This window comes from Oncorhynchus tshawytscha, linkage group LG02, assembly GCF_018296145.1.
Source record: "Oncorhynchus tshawytscha isolate Ot180627B linkage group LG02, Otsh_v2.0, whole genome shotgun sequence".
Taxonomy (NCBI): Eukaryota; Metazoa; Chordata; class Actinopteri; order Salmoniformes; family Salmonidae; genus Oncorhynchus; species Oncorhynchus tshawytscha.
Genome location: NC_056430.1, coordinates 23970629 through 23988862, shown reverse-complemented (window position 1 = coordinate 23988862; position 18234 = coordinate 23970629). Strand labels below are relative to the sequence as shown.

At 45.5% G+C, this 18234-nt stretch overlaps 1 protein-coding gene across 8 annotated transcripts in view; it reads right to left on the bottom strand.

The window, feature by feature from the left end:
* Positions 1 to 3526: 3526 nt before the first annotated feature.
* LOC112219149 (membrane-associated guanylate kinase, WW and PDZ domain-containing protein 1) overlaps positions 3527 to 18234 on the bottom strand; it is a 175104-nt gene continuing 160396 nt past the window's right edge. For 5 of the 8 annotated variants that reach the window (XM_024380359.2, XM_024380368.2, XM_024380364.2 and 2 more), the window contains 5 exons: positions 14091 to 14294; positions 8038 to 8131; positions 7844 to 7938; positions 7291 to 7434; positions 6387 to 6525 (listed from right to left, as the gene is read on the bottom strand). In XM_024380359.2, the coding sequence (XP_024236127.2) occupies positions 6515 to 6525; positions 7291 to 7434; positions 7844 to 7938; positions 8038 to 8131; positions 14091 to 14294 (548 nt within the window). In that variant the 3' untranslated portion in view covers positions 6387 to 6514. Of the gene's footprint in view, positions 3721 to 4859; positions 4946 to 6386; positions 6526 to 7290; positions 7440 to 7843; positions 7939 to 8037; positions 8132 to 14090; positions 14295 to 18234 lie in introns of those variants that run through there. The other 3 variants (XM_042295521.1, XM_024380379.2, XM_042295517.1) reach the window with 3 other exon arrangements.

Here is an 18234-nt window from a genome sequence, read left to right as displayed (position 1 = left end):
TTTGAAATATTATACAATATTATTAATCTACCATTCTGCACGATCTTCAATATTACAGTGCCTTGCGAAAGTATTCGGCCCCCTTGAACTTTGCGACCTTATGCCACATTTCAGGCTTCAAACATAAAGATATAAAACTATATTTTTTGTGAAGAATCAACAACAAGTGGGACACAATCATGAAGTGGAACGACATTTATTGGATATTTCAAACTTTTTTAACAAATCAAAAACTGAAAAATTGGGCGTGCAAAATTATTCAGCCCCTTTACTTTCAGTGCAGCAAACTCTCTCCAGAAGTTCAGTGAGGATCTCTGAATGATCCAATGTTGACCTAAATGACTAATGATGATAAATACAATCCACCTGTGTGTAATCAAGTCTCCGTATAAATGCACCTGCACTGTGATAGTCTCAGAGGTCCGTTAAAAGCGCAGAGAGCATCATGAAGAACAAGGAACACACCAGGCAGGTCCGAGATACTGTTGTGAAGAAGTTTAAAGCCGGATTTGGATACAAAAAGATTTCCCAAGCTTTAAACATCCCAAGGAGCACTGTGCAAGCAATACTATTGAAATGGAAGGAGCATCAGACCACTGCAAATCTACCAAGACCTGGCCGTCCCTCTAAACTTTCAGCCCATACAAGGAGAAGACTGATCAGAGATGCAGCCAAGAGGCCCATGATCACTCTGGATGAACTGCAGAGATCTACAGCTGAGGTGGGAGACTCTGTCCATAGGACAACAATCAGTCGTATATTGCACAAATCTGGCCTTTATGGAAGAGTGGCAAGAAGAAAGCCATTTCTTAAAGATATCCATAAAAAGTGTTGTTTAAAGTTTGCCACAAGCCCCCTGGGAGACACACCAAACATGTGGAAGAAGGTGCTCTGGTCAGATGAAACCAAAATTGAACTTTTTGGCAACAATGCAAAACGTTATGTTTGGCGTAAAAGCAACACAGCTCATCACCCTGAACACACAATCCCCACTGTCAAACATGGTGGTGGCAGCATCATGGTTTGGGCCTGATTTTCTTCAGCAGGGACAGGGAAGATGGTTAAAATTGATGGGAAGATGGATGGAGCCAAATACAGGACCATTCTGGAAGAAAATCTGATGGAGTCTGCAAAAGACCTGAGACTGGGACGGAGATTTGTCTTCCAACAAGACAATGATCCAAAACATAAAGCAAAATCTACAATGGAATGGTTCAAAAATAAACATATCCAGGTGTTAGAATGGCCAAGTCAAAGTCCAGACCTGAATCCAATCGAGAATCTGTGGAAAGAACTGAAAACTGCTGTTCACAAATGCTCTCCATCCAACCTCACTGAGCTCAAGCTGTTTTGCAAGGAGGAATGGGAAAACAATTCAGTCTCTCGATGTGCAAAACTGATAGAGACATACCCCAAGCGACTTACAGCTGTAATCGCAGCAAAAGGTGGCGCTACAAAGTATTAACGTAAGGGGGCTGAATAATTTTGCATGCCCAATTTTTCAGTTTTTGATTTGTTAAAAAAGTTTGAAATATCCAATAAATGTCGTTCCACTTCATGATTGTGTTCCACTTGTTGTTGATTCTTCACAAAAAAATACAGTTTTATATCTTTAATGTTTGAAGCCTGAAATGTGGCAAAAGGTCGCAAAGTTCAAGGGGGCCGAATACTTTCGCAAGGCACTGTATATCTTATGAATCTTATGAGGTAGTAAGACAGACTCACATCAAAACTTCTCACATTCCCACACTGATTAATTACAATACAAAAATACCAAAATAGAGACACTGAAGATATGTTTAATATATTATTTTAATTTTAACATGATCACCATCACCATCGCAGTTGAACTTTATTTCCCTTCATTCGTTTTGATCCCATCAATGTACACATACTGCAGTCAAAAATATACAAACAAATGCAGGCTTGTGCTATAGTCTGGTCAAATGTCTAAAAAACAGTGGCACTGGGGGAGAGAACGAAAAAAGACATGCACCGCATCTGTGTGGGTGGCACCAGTCACTGGAACTGTGTGCTGCCTGCCTCCTTGGGCTCAGTGGAAAAATACATACCAGTCATCAGACTGATGGCTGGGAAAACGGCCGTCTCATATTAAACAAAAACAAAACAAAAATACGCTCATTAATGGAACTGTTAGGCACATCATTGTTTTTTGTGGTTTTACATTTTCTGTAAAATTCTGATGAATGTACAATGCTTAACCAAATCACAAAAAAACAACCCCCAAAAAACTAAAAAGAAAAAAATAAGATATCGTACTTCTGCCATTAAAGGTTTGTAGGTTTTGGAATCACTGTCCAGTAGGAACGCAGGAATGTAATATAATCAATAATTTAGGTTAATCCAGGGTCCAGGTATGTCAGGTATGTTCTGTTGTATGAAGAGTAGAGCTGAGTGGTGAGAGGGAACCATGGTGCCGTGGAGCGCTGAGAGGGGGGGGACTGGTTGTGTTACAGCAGACGTCCCATCAGATGCTCAGATCTTTGGGGCTGTCTTTGTAAACCTTCCGCTTGGGCTCCGGGGGCGCTTTGGAAGCACGGCTGATGTCAGACTTGAGTGTGCTGTAAGACTCCTTCAGCCTGGGTGCTGTTGCTCCCTCCTCCTCCAGCTCTATGAAGCTCCTGACAGGTGAGATGTCTCGGCCCAGACTCTGAACTCTGTAGCGGGGGTCTGGGGACTCCTCTCTGGGGGCGTAGCGTGCCTCTCTCTCCACCCTCTCAGGCGAGCGGCCCCTCAGCAGTGAGCTGTACCGCTTGTAGGCGCTGTCGGACTCGGGGGTATGGACCCTGGGCATGGTCTCTCCTCTCTGGCCACGGGCAGCAGCAGATAACAGGCCATCTCCTCTGTAGTCACGCTCCAGGGTGGATGCCCTCAGCAGAAGGCTATCCTCCTCAAACAGGCGCTCCTCCCTGGATTCCCTCAGCAGCGTGGCCTCCCTGTTGAGCCGGTCCAGGGCTGGAGGCACCCGCAGCACACTCTCCTCACGATAGGGGCTGGGCACAGGGCCAGGAGGCTTCCTCAGCACTGGTGCCACCCCCCAGTTGGGCCTCTCTGGCTCCCGGCCCCTCAGTCTGTATGGGGAGGGCTGCCGGTAGGGGTCTGATGATTGGGTGCGGTGGTAGCGGGTGGGGGAGTGGTGGCGTGAGTGGTAGGGTGACCGGTGACCATAGGGTGACCGGTGACCATAGGGAGAGCGGTGGCCATAGGGTGACCGATTGCGCCGAGGGGACCTGTAGGGAGAGCGCTGGCGGTGGGTGTGGTGCCGGTCAGGAGAGCGGCCTTCCCTCTCTCTGTGCCCTTGGCTTTGTCTACTGTCCAGGGTTTTCTCTGCGCTGCGGGCCCGGCTACGACCCTTATCAGGGGAGCGGTGTCTCCGATGGCGGTGGCCGCTACTGTTGTTGTGGTGTTGGTGAGTGCCGTGATTATCCCCACCAGACCTCTTGCTCTTGTCGCCCTTTCTCTTGGACTGATTGGAGGAGGCCCCTGTCTCCCCAGACGCCCCTCCCTTGCTCTTGCTCTTCTTGTCCGGGGAGCGGTGTCTGTGTTTGGAATGGTGGTGGCCCTTCTTGTCCTTGCTCCGTGATGGTTTGTGAGGGTCTGGTGTGTTGGTGTCCGATGGTGTGTTGTTGTGGGGCAGAGTGCTCACTTCCGAAGCGTTTTGTACCCCTGCGGCTGGGCCGGCACCGCCGATGCTGGGGTCTGGAATAGAACATGACATACAACACAGGGTTCTGGATGAAACACAATGCTCTCACAGACTCCCTGACCAATAACCAGCCATCTAACATTATTAGTAATACTGCCAATTGTAAAGTTAATGTCAGCAAACAAACACGGCTAAATTCTTCATTTGGATGCACAGCCACAGCTGATGGTTAGATATTAGTATTGCTATGTATGAGCCAAAAGCAGCAATGTACTGTGCGAGGACTGGTGGAACAGCCAAAGCCCGGAGACGTTCTCCACAACAAACCTGTCCCCAGGCAAGGAGCCTAGGGTGGCGTCTGGCTTTATGGAGCTGAAGGGGGCTCAGCTGATGGTTGGACCAATGGTTTGATTACGATGCTGCGTGCTGCGTGGTGTTGATGCTGATTTTGATTGTTTGACATGACTAATTCATGCTCACTCATGCTCTCACTCATGCTCTGCCTTTGATGTTATATCAATATTTAATGCAACTAACAAAACCAAGATGAGTTTCTGAATTGAGTAATGATGTAAATAATGAATGAGCATGTTTGATTTCAGGAAGAACGTGGTTGCTCATTATTTTCACAGATTGCACTCTATAAAGACTGCTGGGAGTGGGCTCAACACCATGGATAGAGGGTGCATGGAATTGTTTTAGGGACTAATCAAGGAGACTACTGATCCTAATTAAAATGACTGCAGTTTCAATTGGTTCTTACCTGACTCTAACCATCTCACAAGATCAGTGAATAAACCACACGGATGGTAATCAAAGTGTCACAAGACAGCTTCTAAAAGTCATAGTAACTCTACTTGATTGATTGGCTGAGAAAATGTCTAGGAGAGAAATACTTTTACCATTGTCCCACAATCACTATCACCAAACTAACGTGACATGAATGGAACGAACGCTTCGGCATGTCAGCAGTGGACACGCCATTCCCAGAGGTTATATGCAAGATGTGGTATGTATGAATCCATTCCAACTGGTCAACATGACAACAGAGGTGGCGGTATTGGCAATGCATTCTGGGTGAATGGATTCTTATGCATGGAGCAGAGGCACGGCAAGAGAGAGAGACCGGAGAGAGAGAGAGAGAGAGCGAGACCGGAGAGAGAGAGGCCGGAGAGAGAGGACAGCTACAAACCATGGTCTGATTTTGGTAGGAACTAGGATCTCCCAGCTTGTCATTAGATGATCTCATACATGCGGTGAGATGGGGAGCAACCATCGCTGAAGGAAGAAAGAGCCCAGTGAAACAAAAGGAGAGGTAGGTCAAACAGAGAGAAGAGAAAGGCAACAGGGTTTAGATCCTACAACAATAGGCAGAAGAAGAATTCTTGTCCAATGGAAAAGGTGTTTATTTGATCATTTAATCATTCGGAGAAAGAGACAGTCCAGAAAATAACACAACCCTTGAGGAAAAAACAATCAGTTACAGAGAAAGTCCTGGAACCCAGCACACACTCAAAGAGATTCACACACACAGAGACCCCAACCCCGTAGAGACAGCAAGACGCACACAACACCGTATGAAGCCGTTTACATTGCAGAAATGAAATGTTAAATGGTGGAAACTAAAAGCACGAAAAATAGTAAAAAATATACAACCTCACAGAGATGTCATATTGGTGCAGGACAGACATAAGATATTCTCAGCTCAAAAAATCACATGAATAGAAATCAAGAATGCATTAAGATGAATTGTGACTATCAATCAACAGATCAATATAATTCAAATGAAATATTCCATAAATATTATGGAAAATCAACAAAAAAAATCAGAAAAAAAAACATTTGGATTTACACTGACAACTTCATGCAGCCATATACTTTCTAGATGAATATGTGGGTTGATCATGATCATGGCTCTGTACATGTACAAACATTTCTGTAGAAGTGGAGCTGAATGGAATTGAATTGTCAGGAATGAGTGCGGTCTCAAGAATCACAGCTTCTCAATGACAGTTACAGTAGATGAGAATAAATCTGTGGATTTTTGAATAAGTCAAACAAAGTATTGAATAAGTCAAACAAAGTATTGTGAATTTCCCAATGAAATGGTAGAAAGTATTAGAATGCTATAATTTCTCAACTGAAGTCCGAAACTCAAACTTACATTCACCATCAATAAATATGATAAATATGTTGATAACGCCATATCAAAGCTTGGAGATGCAATACAACCAGAGAGCATTTCCCAGTTTATTTTTTTTTCAACCCTAAAAATATCATTCAGCAAGGACTCTGAGAATCAATAAACATATCCACATTTAGAAACACTAAATCTTTAAGATAAGATTTTTATCCCTCTCCTCACAGTTCTTTCATTGTTTTTATTTTATCAATGGGTCCATAGACCCCTTTCATTCTTGGGGAATTCCAGAATGCCCTGCTCCCCAAGCCACGCCCCCACTCAGTGACACACAGCACAAGGTTAAAAGGTGACAGCAGGTGACAGCAGTTGACCCAGACCCGAAGAGAGCACCCAGAGTAGAACCAGACGCACCCAGTGGACAGTGGCAGTCAGTGGAAGGTCCCGAGCCCGGAGCACAGGACAGGACAGAGCAGGACAGGAGACAGGGTTCCTCTCGCACCCCACCCTGTCCCTCTCCCCATTGTGCTCAGGGGGTGAAGACAGGGGAAAAGGGAATGTTTTCGTAGATTGACCCACCATATTCAGGCACTGAGCCGTCACCCCTCTTGAGGACCAGGTGGGCGTGACGGCCACCATCTTTAATCAGTTCAATGGCGCGGGCGTGCTTCATGCCCTTGGTGCTCTCACCATTGATCTCCAGGATCTCATCTCCCACCTGAGGGAGAGAGGAGTGAGGCAGAGAGGAGAGGGGGAGACATTGGAGGAGGGGGAGGTGAAGACATTGTAGGGAAAGGGGGTGTCAGTAGAAGATATTGGGTAAGACACAGAAGGGGGGAGTGTGTCAGGGATGAAGAGGGAGAAGGGAGGATAAAGGAAAGAGGGTGAGGCAGAGAGAGATTGGGTGAGGATATGTAGAAAAGGGACAAGGAGGAGAAGAGAGGGCAGAGGGGATGCAGAGGGGAGGGTAAAAGCAGGACAAAGGGGACAGAAGGGAACATAAGAGGTACCAGAGAGGGAAGTTTAGATTATAGTTAAAACTGCTCTGACTGCTGTAAAGCAAACATTTCTATAAATCCACAATGTTACAAGAGGGGAAGAGGTTTTTCTCTGCGCCTTAAGTTATCTGTCAGTGTTCTCTCTGTCGAGGGAATTCCACTTCACATATTCACAAATAATATAGGATAATCAATTAACCCTTTCATTCTGTCTAAAGGACCAAGGGGAATGAGACGTTCTTAAGCTTTTAGACAATTAATCAAATTAAAGGTTAAATGACAGCTTGACAACTACAAGAGAGCACATAGGACATCATATTTACATAATACAGACTTTAAAGAATAACAATTCATGCTTGTGGGGCATTGCATACATAACAGCACTGCATATTTTGTATTATGCATTCAGCATAACATAACCACATCAATGAGTAGATGAATCAACTTCAAATTTCAAAACGCTCCTATATGGGGCTGATACATACACTCATGTTGCCGTTGCGTATGGCCGCTCCGTCCTCGGCTAGCCTCAGCACATACAGGTCCATGTTGTACTCGTGACCTCCTCGCAGGCTGAACCCAAAACCTTTGTTCTCCCTCTCCAAGTCCACTGAGTAGAACGCAGCATCCTGAAAGAAACACACACACACGCAAACACACACATGACTAGGTCAGACTGGTGATTCACCGGTGGCTGGACTTGATAATGTTTGTGCCTGGGGACGGCTCGTATTTCAGTGTGGGGATGAATGCCACCTTGAGGACAGTTGCACCTATTATATCGGAGCTCCAGAGTGGTGGTGAGTGAGATGAATCATAGATGGTTTGGATTCTGGGGGCGGTTTGAGGTGGGCCGAGAGGGCACGCAGAGCCACAGACACCGACTAACACCCACCCTGCTCTGTTCAGGATCTTATCAACATGGTATCAGAATAAAGCATCTCCCTAGTGTGACAACCACTTAAATGGAACACATTGCTGTAGGGTGTGTATTGGGCTGGATGGGGCAGGCCTTGTTGGTGCTGGACAAGTCCTTACCTGGGCTGGAGGTTGTGTTGTTGGGGCGGGGGGGAGGAGGGGCCTGAGGGGATTTGAACTCAAAAGAGGACTCCTGTTTTGGTTTGGTGTTGTTTCTGGAATGCGAAAGATGTCAAAATATAGGTTAAAAATCACTGCTCATAGATACATGTTCTTAGTCAATTAGGTACTCCAAATCTCAGAATCCCTCTCACCTGGGTTCAGGTGCAGCCTGTTGCTGGGGCATGTGAGTGGTTGTTATAGTGGCGATCTTCTCAGCGTTGGTCAGTAGTGATGCATTAGAGGAGTCTAATAGGAAAGAAAGAGAGAGCGGGGGAGTCAGGAGACTGGAGACTGAGGCATGCAGAAGACAAAGGGAGAAAAACAAAAGCAGTTTCACAAAACCTTTCGTAAGCCGTTATTACACTGGTAAGATATAATTTACTCAAACAGGGACATATGGAAGCCTGGACCGGATGGAGTGGTACACTAATGACTCTCATCTAATCCCAGCACTCTATCTCAATGTGACATCATTTGTGTGATTAATTACCTATGGTTGAATGTAACCCTTAAATAAACACGTAACAACTACCATCTCCCCACTCCAAACCACCCCCTAATTTCTCTCCAACAACCCTCCGTGGCCTACTCCTAGCCCCTGCTCTCAGCCCAACTACCACCCGTAGCCTGATCCTAGCCCCTGCTATCAGCCCAACTACCACTCCTAGCCTGATCCTAGCCCCTGCTCTCAGCCCAACTTCCACCCCTAGCCTGATCCTAGCCCCTGCTCTCAGCCCAACTACCACCCCTAGCCTGATCCTACCCCTGCTATCAGCCCAACTACCACCCCTAGCCTGATCCTAGCCCCTGCTCTCAGCCCAACTACCACCCATAGCCTGATCCTAGCCCCTGCTCTCAGCCCAACTACCACCCGTAGCCTGATCCTAGCCCCTGCTATCAGCCCAACTACCACTCCTAGCCTGATCCTAGCCCCTGCTCTCAGCCCAACTTCCACCCCTAGCCTGATCCTAGCCCCTGCTATCAGCCCAACTACCACCCATAGCCTGATCCTAGCCCCTGCTCTCAGCCCAATTACCACCCCTAGCCTGATCCTACCCCCTGCTATCAGCCCAACTACCACCCCTAGCCTGATCCTAGCCCCTGCTCTCTATTCCACTCACAACCCCACAAACTGTGCTCAAATCCTCTCTCATCTATCCATCATTCCCCCACTAGTCCCCTTGGATTCCATTGGCTTAACTCTCCATTCAGACCACAGCCCCTGAGACGCTGGGCCGGCCAATCAAGGTGGAGGCCGAGCCGAGGGGTTTAATTCCACTCTGCTGGGTAGTCATTGCTGGGGAGACCTGGGGTTTGATGAATCGTCTCTCTGCCCATGAATCCCAATGTCTTAAAATAGACCTCTCTCCACACCAGTGTCAACTGCCTGCAGCCCAGGCTCCATCCTTCTCTTTTCCTCCCTCAATTTCTGCTTCGCTCATCCCATTCTTCTTCTCTCCCACTTTCCAATACTCTATCCCTTCTTCCCTCCCAGTCTTTCCACTTTAGTGCAGTTTGCAACCTTTTCTTTTTTTTGCCCCTCTGTAAACATTCAGGACTCAGGACGCAGAAGGCACTGAACTGTATCACTGATCAGTCTCTCCCACTGTGGGAATGGAAGGGGAAAAGGACCATTTTATCGAAGAAGTCATGGGAGGAAGAATTCAGCCCTGCCTGCCTACCCAGGGGGCTGAGTAAGGGTCACACCATCTCTCCCTTGTTGCTTTTACACTATATCACAATGCAGACTATATTAGGTGAGAGAGAAAGGCAGAGAGAGAGAGAAAGGGGTGAGAGAGAGGAAGGGGAGGGAGAGGGAGAGAGAGAGGCAGAGAGAGAGAGAGAGATAGGCCAGGAGTGAGGGAGAGAAAGGGGAGAGAGAGGCAGAGAGAGCAAGGCAGAGAGTGAGAGAAAGTGGAGAGAGAGGCAGCGAGAGAAAAAGGCAGAGAGAGAACGAGGAAGGGGGGCAAGAGAGGAAGAGGGGAGAGAGGCAGATAAAACGAGAGAGGAAGGGGGAGAGAGAGAAGGGGGAGAAATTGAGAGAGAGTGAAGAAGGGGGAGAGAGAAAGGGGGAAGAGAGAAAGGTGGACGAGAGAGCAAGGAGAAAGAGAGCGAGAGAGAGGAAGGAAGGAAGGAAGGAAGGAAGGAAGGAAGGAAGGAAGGAAGGAAGGAAGGAAGGAAGGAAGGAAGGAAGGAAGGAAGGAAGGAAGGAAGGAAGGAAGGAAGGAAGGGAGGGAGAGGGAGAGAGAGAGGAGAAGGGGAGGAGAGAGAGCAAGGGGGAGAGTGAGGCAGAGACAGAAAGAGAGAGGAAGGACAGAGTACGAGAGAAAGCAAGAGAGGAAGGAAGGGGTGGGAGAGAGGAATGGGGCAGAGAGAGGGAGGGGGAGAGAGAGGGGAGATATAGAGGGGGAAGTGAGAGAGGAAGGAAGGGGGAGAGCGAGGCAGAGAGAGAGAGAGGAAGGGGAGAGAGGTAAAGAGAGTGAGAGAGAGTGAGAGAAAGGAGGGAGGGAGTGCACGAGAGTGAGAGAAAGGAGGGATGGAGGGCGCAAGAGAGTGATAGAAAGGGGGAGAGTGAGACAGAGAAAGGGGAGGGAGAGTGAAAGGGGGAGAGAGAGAAAGAAAGGGGAGAGAGAAAGGGGGAAGAGGGAGAAAGGGGAGAGAAAGGGGAGGAGAGAGAGGAAGGGGAGGAGAGAGAGGAAGGGGGGAGAGAGAGAGGAAGGGGGAGAGAGAGAGGAAGGGGGAGAGAGAGAGGAAGGGGGAGAGAGAGGAAGGGGGAGAGAGAGAGGAAGGGGGGAGAGAGAGGAAGGGGGGAGAGAGGAAGGGGGGAGAGAGAGGGGAGGGGGCGAGAGAAAGGAGAGAGAGTGAGAGAGAGTGCAAGAGAGAGAGAGGGGAAGGGGGAGGGTGAGAGAGAGCGAGAGGGAAAGCGAAAGGAGAGAGAGAGAGCGCTGAGTCTCCCTGCAGTGATTTTGGAATCAGCCTCCTTACTAAATCTCTTTCCCTAACAGCCCTGTGTTTAACAGCAGGATTCTGGATAAATCTACCTCTCACTAATACAGGGATCTAACACACACACACACACAACCTCTCAGCCCAAAATACAGACATACAAACTCTCCCTCTCCCTCACAAACCCAAACTGTGCTTTTAAAAAACCATCTGTTTTCTTGGCAGAACAATTTTGCCTCAGTGTAATCATCTATGGCTCTACAGAAAAAGGCTTTCATTCATAAGAACAGCCTAAAAAACATGGACAAATAGTTCCAATTTCTCCAACGTGCAGGTTGACAAAGACTCGTGATTACACGGACGTTCCCCCTGATTCTCCCTCACTTAATGAAACAGCAGTCCAGGGTGATGTGTTAGTGCAGTGTAGCGAGAGCTTTTAGCCCTAACACACAGACAAACATACACACATTGTGACAGCCTCTGACACTTGAATTACTCTTGCATGTTTCAGAAGTATGTGAAAGGCACGACTGCACTAGAAAGTTCCCTCACATCCCAGAGAAGCAGCTCTGTCAACATTGTGGGGGTGTTCAAACTGACCAGAGCACTTGAAATGTAAAAACAGTGTGATGGTGATGTACCGAGATAGGCTTTCCTTTAGCAAAAGGACTGAGGGTAGAAAACATTAGGAACACCTGTTCTTTCCATGACAGACTGACCAGGTGAATCCAGGTTGAAAGCTATGATCCCTTATTGATGTCACTTGTTAAATCCACTTCAATCAGTGTGTAGATTAAGTTTAAAGGATTTCTAAGCCTTGAGACAATTGAGGCTGTGTACGTGTACCATTCAGATGGTTAATTGGCAAGACAAAAGATTTAAGTGCCTTTGAAATGGGGTATGGTAGTAGGTATCAGGTGCATCGGTTTGAGTTTGTCAAGAACTGCAACACTGCTGGGTTTTTCACGCTCAACAGTTTCCTGTGTGTATCAAGAATGGTCCACCACCCAAAGGACATCCAACCAAATTGACAACTGACGGAAGCATTAGAATCAACATCAGCCAGCATCCCTGTGGAACGGTTTCGACACCTTGTAGATTCCATGCCCCAAATAATGAATTCAGGGCAAAAGGGTGTTCCTAATGTTTTGTTCATTCAGTGTATATACAGTACCAGTAAAAGGTTTGGACACACTGACTCATTCCAGTATTTTTCTTTATTTTTACTATTTTCTACATAGAATAATACTGAAGACATCAAAACTATGAAATAACACATACCGAATCATGTAGTAACCAAAAAAGTGTTAAAATCAAAATGTATTTTCGTAGCCACCCTTTGCCTTGATGACAGCTTTGCACACTCTTGGCATTCTCTCAACCAGCTTCACCTAGAATGCTTTTCCAACAGTCTTCAAGGAGTTCCCATATATGCTGAGCACTTGTTGGCTGCTTTTCCTTCACTATGTGGTCCAACTCATCCCAAACCATCTCAATTGGGTTGAGGATGGGTGATTGTGGAGGCCAGGTCATTGGTCATCGAATGCAGCACCCCATCACTCTCCTTCTTGGTCAAGTACACAGCCTGTAGGTGTGTTGGGTCATTGTCCTGTTGAAAAACAAATGATAGTCCTACTAAGTGTAAACCAGATGGGATGGCGTATAGCTGCAGAATGCTGTGGTAGCCAGGCTGGTTAAGTGTGCCTTGAATTCTAAATAAATCACAGACCCCCACACCTCTTCCTCCATGCTTCACGGTGGGAACCACACATGTGGAGATCATCCATTCACCAACTCTGCGTTAGTTGGAACCAAAAATCTCAAATTTGGACTCATCAGGCCAAAGGACAGATTACCTCCGGTCTAATGTCCATTGATCGTGTTTCTTGGCCCAAGCAAGTCTCTTCTTCTTATTGGTGTCCTTTAGTCATGGTTTCTTTGCAGCAATTCGACCATGAAGGCCTGATTCACGCAATATCATCTGAACATTTGATGTTGAGATGTGTCTGTTACTTGACCTCTGTGAAGCATTTATTTGGGCTGCAATCTGAGGTGCAGGTAACACTACTGAACTTATCCTCTGCAGCAGAGGTAACTCTGGGTCTTCCTTTCCTGTGGCGATCCTCATGAGAGCCAGTTTCATCATATCTCTTGATGGTTTTTGCTACTGCACTTGAAGAAACTTCCGGATTGACTGACCATGTCAGAAAGTAATGATGGACTGTCGTTTCTCTTTGCTTATTTGAGGTGTTCTTGCTGTAATATGGACTTGATATTTTACCAAATAGGACTATCTTATGTATACCACCCCTACCTTGTACCACCCCTACAACTGATTGGCTCAAACACATTAAAAAGGAAAGAAATTCCACAAATTAATTTCTAACAAGGCACACCTGTTAATTGAAATGCATTCCAGGTGACTACCCCATGACACTGGTTGAGAGAATGCCAAGAGTGTTTAAAGCTGTCATGAAGACAAAGGGTGGCTACTTCGAAAAACCTCAAATATAAAATATATTTTGATTTGTTTAACACTTTTTTTGGTTACTACATTAGGTAGCCTAGTGGTTAGAGCATTGGGCCAGTAACCAAAAGGTTGCTGGATCAAATCTCCGAGCTGACAATTAAAAATAGGAAAATAGCAAGGCAGTTAACCCACAGTTCCCCGGGCGCCGAAGCCGTGGATGTCGATTATGGCAGCCACCCGCACCGCTCGGATTCAGATGGGTTGGGTTAAATGCGGACGACACAATTCAGTTGAATGCATTCAGTTGTACAACTGACCAGGTATCCCCCTTTCCCTTTCTATACATGTTATTTCATAGTTTTGATGTTTTCACTATTATTCTATGTAGAAAATAGTAAAAAATAAAGAAAAACCCTTGAATGAGTAGGTGTGTCCAAACTTTTGACTGGTACTGTATATTCCAATACAATACATGTTTACATAACTGATGTAATGCACAAATAATTCCTGACACAGGTTGATCCTAGCGGCTGAGATAGTCTTCGGTCTAGATCAGATCAACCCTGTTCCTGGAGAGATACCCTCCTGTAGGTTTTCACTCCAACCCCAGTTATAACTAACCGATTAATATTATAAACCAGCTAATTATTAGAATCAGGTTTGCTAGATTAGGGTTGAAGCAAAAAAGCTAAGGAAAGAAGCTCTCCAGGAAAGGGGTTGTGCATCCCTGGTCTACATGGTATATATGAGTGGAACATTAGATATGGGAGACAGAAGAGGTCCTCTCACCGTCTCCAGGAATGATCCTCAGAGTGACGGTGTTCCCGGCCTCCTTGATCAGGTTGACGATGTCCGAGTGGGACTTGTTGGTGATGGAGCAGCCGTTGACGGCCAGGATACGGTCTCCCACCTTCAGCTTCCCACAGCGGTCCGCAGGGCTCCCCTCGATAATACGCCCTATTTTGTGGGGCATGGCCACACATGCATTTCCAGCTTTTTGCGTTTGTGTGATTCAGAAAGTGTGTGATGTGACATTTTTGGTGGTAAGGGGTGTTGTTTAAAGAGATAGAGAGGTGAAAAGGGGCAGAGGAAGAAGAGGAAGAGAAGAGAGAGAAAGGAAGGAAGGCAGAAGGTTAAGGGTTTATTCACCAAACCCACCAAGCCAAGTGCCAACAGAGTGTGCCCGGAAATCTGCTATGAGAAATGGAAAGCGTTTGCCAAGTGAGAGAGAATGTTAAAAGAAAAATGACTTTACATACTCTAGATGTAGTGCATTCAAATGAATTAGGAATCCACACTAAATACTCAATGTGTCACTGACCATCTCTCTGTGGCAACATCCTGTACTAACTTCTTATATTTGAATTTATGAATCTCTCCTAACATCCTTGTACTGCTGAAACCTAATAATGAGGAAACTATGTCAACGTTTAGCACTGATAAGACATACACCTGCAGCCTAGATTACAAATGTACAGACATCACAGCCAAATTCTCTGCTAGTGCCGACAGGTCCTCTCCTACAGACAATCCTCAGCACCACAAAGGCTTCTACCCTACTAGAGACTGCCCCTCAATAAGTGCTGTCCCCGACTAAAAAAAAAATCTTGGTCAACCAAAAGTCGTCTGTTCTTTCAAACAATCGATTGGACTCAATTTTAAAACTATAATTTTTCCATAAATAGACACACCCTATGTGTTTTAATAAAATCAACTATATGCTAGTCTGATTCTGTTTGATGAAATAAGACACAAATGACACAAGAGAGCCAGAGATCAAGATACCCAGAAGAGAGGGACCTTAACCTGCCCATTCTCCTCCCGTGCTTCACCTGTTGCGTTTGTATTTCTGTTCAGTGTATATTAACGTCTTCAAATATCAAAATCATTGTCTTGTGGTTAATCAAAATTCTATCCAAATCTACATGAAAACGATACAAACCTAAAAAATAACTTCTACTGCCAATTATGTAAAAATAGCCTACATAAAGCCAACAAAGAAAAACACCAGCCTGGAGGTAGAAAATATCCTGATTAAAATAAATATCCTATGAATCACATTGGCTACCCATGGCCTGTCTGCAATGAACTTGAAACATTGTATCAACTAAGCCCCAAGCTTATGCTAGCAAACTTGCAACATTGTATAAAATATTCTGTGCCCTCAGAGTTCCCCATGCCAGTGAGCTCGGGACAGAAACAGCTGGAGGCTATTTTGGGTAAAGGATAAGAGCTCATCAGGTAGACGTTTCCACTGGATCAGACATTTAGCATCACGATGAGTGGTTATCGAAAGGGAGAGTGATGGATTTTGTTTTAAATACATTGAGGAACTATTGTCATTTTCAATGGATGTAAAAACAGACTTTGTTTGCTTGTTGTTTGAGGTGAAGAAAACATTACTTTGAGAAGCTCCACAGCTCACAAGTGGCGGTGCGTTACGCCAATCACAAATACTACCAGATCCCCAAATGGGCACATTTACAGGCCAGGTAGCCGATAGGCCTACTTCTATGTGTAATCAGGTGCGTGTCCTTTGTCAACATTAACAGAAGCGCTCAAAAAAAAACTATGAAATAGAATAAACCAAAACTTGTTTCTCACAAGTATAGCATAGGTTGTGCGCTCTGCAAACAATGTGCCCACTCCTACAATGAGAACAGTAAAAGACTGGAGTAAAAATATATTAAATTGATTAACAGAAATGACCATAACCAAACAAACGTTGTAGATTAGAAATGACAGGTATTAACGGTAAAAGTAGGCTACTGCTGGTGATATACCGTATGTAATGGGGAATTGATAGACACTAACAATCAAGGCAAACAATCCACACAATTAAGTTTTGAAACAATGAATGTGCACAAATTTGCAGGAAAGCGCGCATTGGAGAGAGACTTGCATTGTGAATTTATGCCACACCACTTCTTGGACTGTGTCATCCACGCAGTCGCCGAATGGATTAGTCTCAGCCCCCTCAATGAATTAGTTCACTGAGATGGGCACAAATCAGACAGGTGTTTCGTGTGCCACACATTTCTTTATATATATTTGCTACTGCTCGACAAAAAAAAGGTTGGTCGACAAACAGCCTAACAAACGACCAGTCGACTAATTGGGGTCAGCCCTAATCTCAATTACTACAGTGAACTACTGCACATATCATTCCCTCTCTCTCTATGCCACCTCTTGATTTAACTACAAACAATAATCAAATCTAATTGTATGTCACATGCGCCGAATACAACAGGTGTAGACCTTACAGTGAAATGCTGTATAGTTAAGAAAAGATTTACTAAATAAACTAAAGTTTTAAAAAATGTAATCAAAAAGTAACACAATAAAATACAATACATAAGAATAACGAGGCTATATACAGAGGGTATATACAGAGGGTATATACAGAGGGTATATACAGAGGGTACCGGTACGGTCTCTGACCCCTCCTGTCTCAGCCTCCAGTATTTATGCTGCAGTAGTTTATGTGTCGGCGGGCTAGGATCAGTCTGTTATATTTCTCCTGTCTTATCCGGTGTCCGGTGTGAATTTAAGTATGCTCTCTCTAATTATCTCTCGCTTTCTCTCTTTTTCTCTCTTTCTCTCTCTCGGAGGACCTGAGCACTAGGACCATGCCTCAGGACTACCTGGCCTGATGACTCCTTGCTGTTCCCAGTCCACCTGGTCGTGCTGCTGCTCCAGTTTCAGGAAACCTGACCTGTTCACCGGACGTGCTACCTGTCCCAGACCTGCTGTTTTCAACTCTCTAGAGACAGCAGGAGTGGTAGAGATACCCTGAATGATTGCCTATGACAAGCCAACTGACATTTACTCCTGAGGTGCTGACTTGCTGCACCCTCGACAATCACTGTGATGATTATTATTTGACCCTGCTGGTCATCTATGAACATTTGAACATCTTGGCCATGTTCTGTTATAATCTCCACCCGGCACAGCCAGAAGAGGACTGGCCAGATGAGGCCAGAAGAGGACTGGCCACCCCTCATAGCCTGGTTCCTCGCTAGGTTTCTTCCTAGGTTCTGGCCTTTCTAGGGAGTTTTTCCTAGCCACCGTGCCTCTACACCTGCATTGTTTGCTGTTTGGGGTTTTAGTCTGGGTTTCTGTACAGCAATTTGTGACATCAGCTGATGTAAGAAGGGCTTTATAAATTTGATTGAAATTTGAGAACAGTCTATGACTAGGGTGAGTGGAGTCTTTGACAATGTTTTGGGCCTTCCTCTGACACCGCCTGGTGTGGCCTGGATGGCAGGGAGCTTGGCCCCGGTGATCAGTCTGTCTCTTTCCTCTGCAGTCAGTCACTCCAGTCTAGAAGAGCTCTGTGGAACTCAACTCATTGAGTTCTGTACTAACTAGAAGCTTTGATGGTTTCACAGCAGAAGGATGTGTTTGTCTAATACACAGAGAGAGGGGATGGATGGGTCTCTGTGTCAGAGTAACTGGGATCCATGCAGATCAAAGGTCATTTCTCTACACTACTGATCAACAACCAATGTGTTTCACTTTGATATGATTAACAAATTGGCACAAACTTGCCAACTCTTACCATTTGTGTAGTACATGAAGCTGTGCTTTACTAGATCGTTGGATGCCCATAAGCAGTGTAAGCCTGATCAGCACCCCTGTGCCCAGAGAGACTCCCAGAGCTGTGGTCAGGCAGGGAGAGTGGCAGCAATATCTCTAGGTAGCAATTGTAGGCAGACAGGGCATGCAGAGGCGCAAAAAGAGCTGTAGGGCAGTGGGAGAGGGTCTATCCATCTACAAATATTACAATAATCTTCCCCCTTAATAACTAATCCAAGTCAACCCCGTTTTCATGATTTCTGGTAGATCATGAAAATAAAACAGGAAATATTGTTAACAATATATAACAATATATACTCTATAGAGGATAACCTGCTGATTACAACCATCTAGA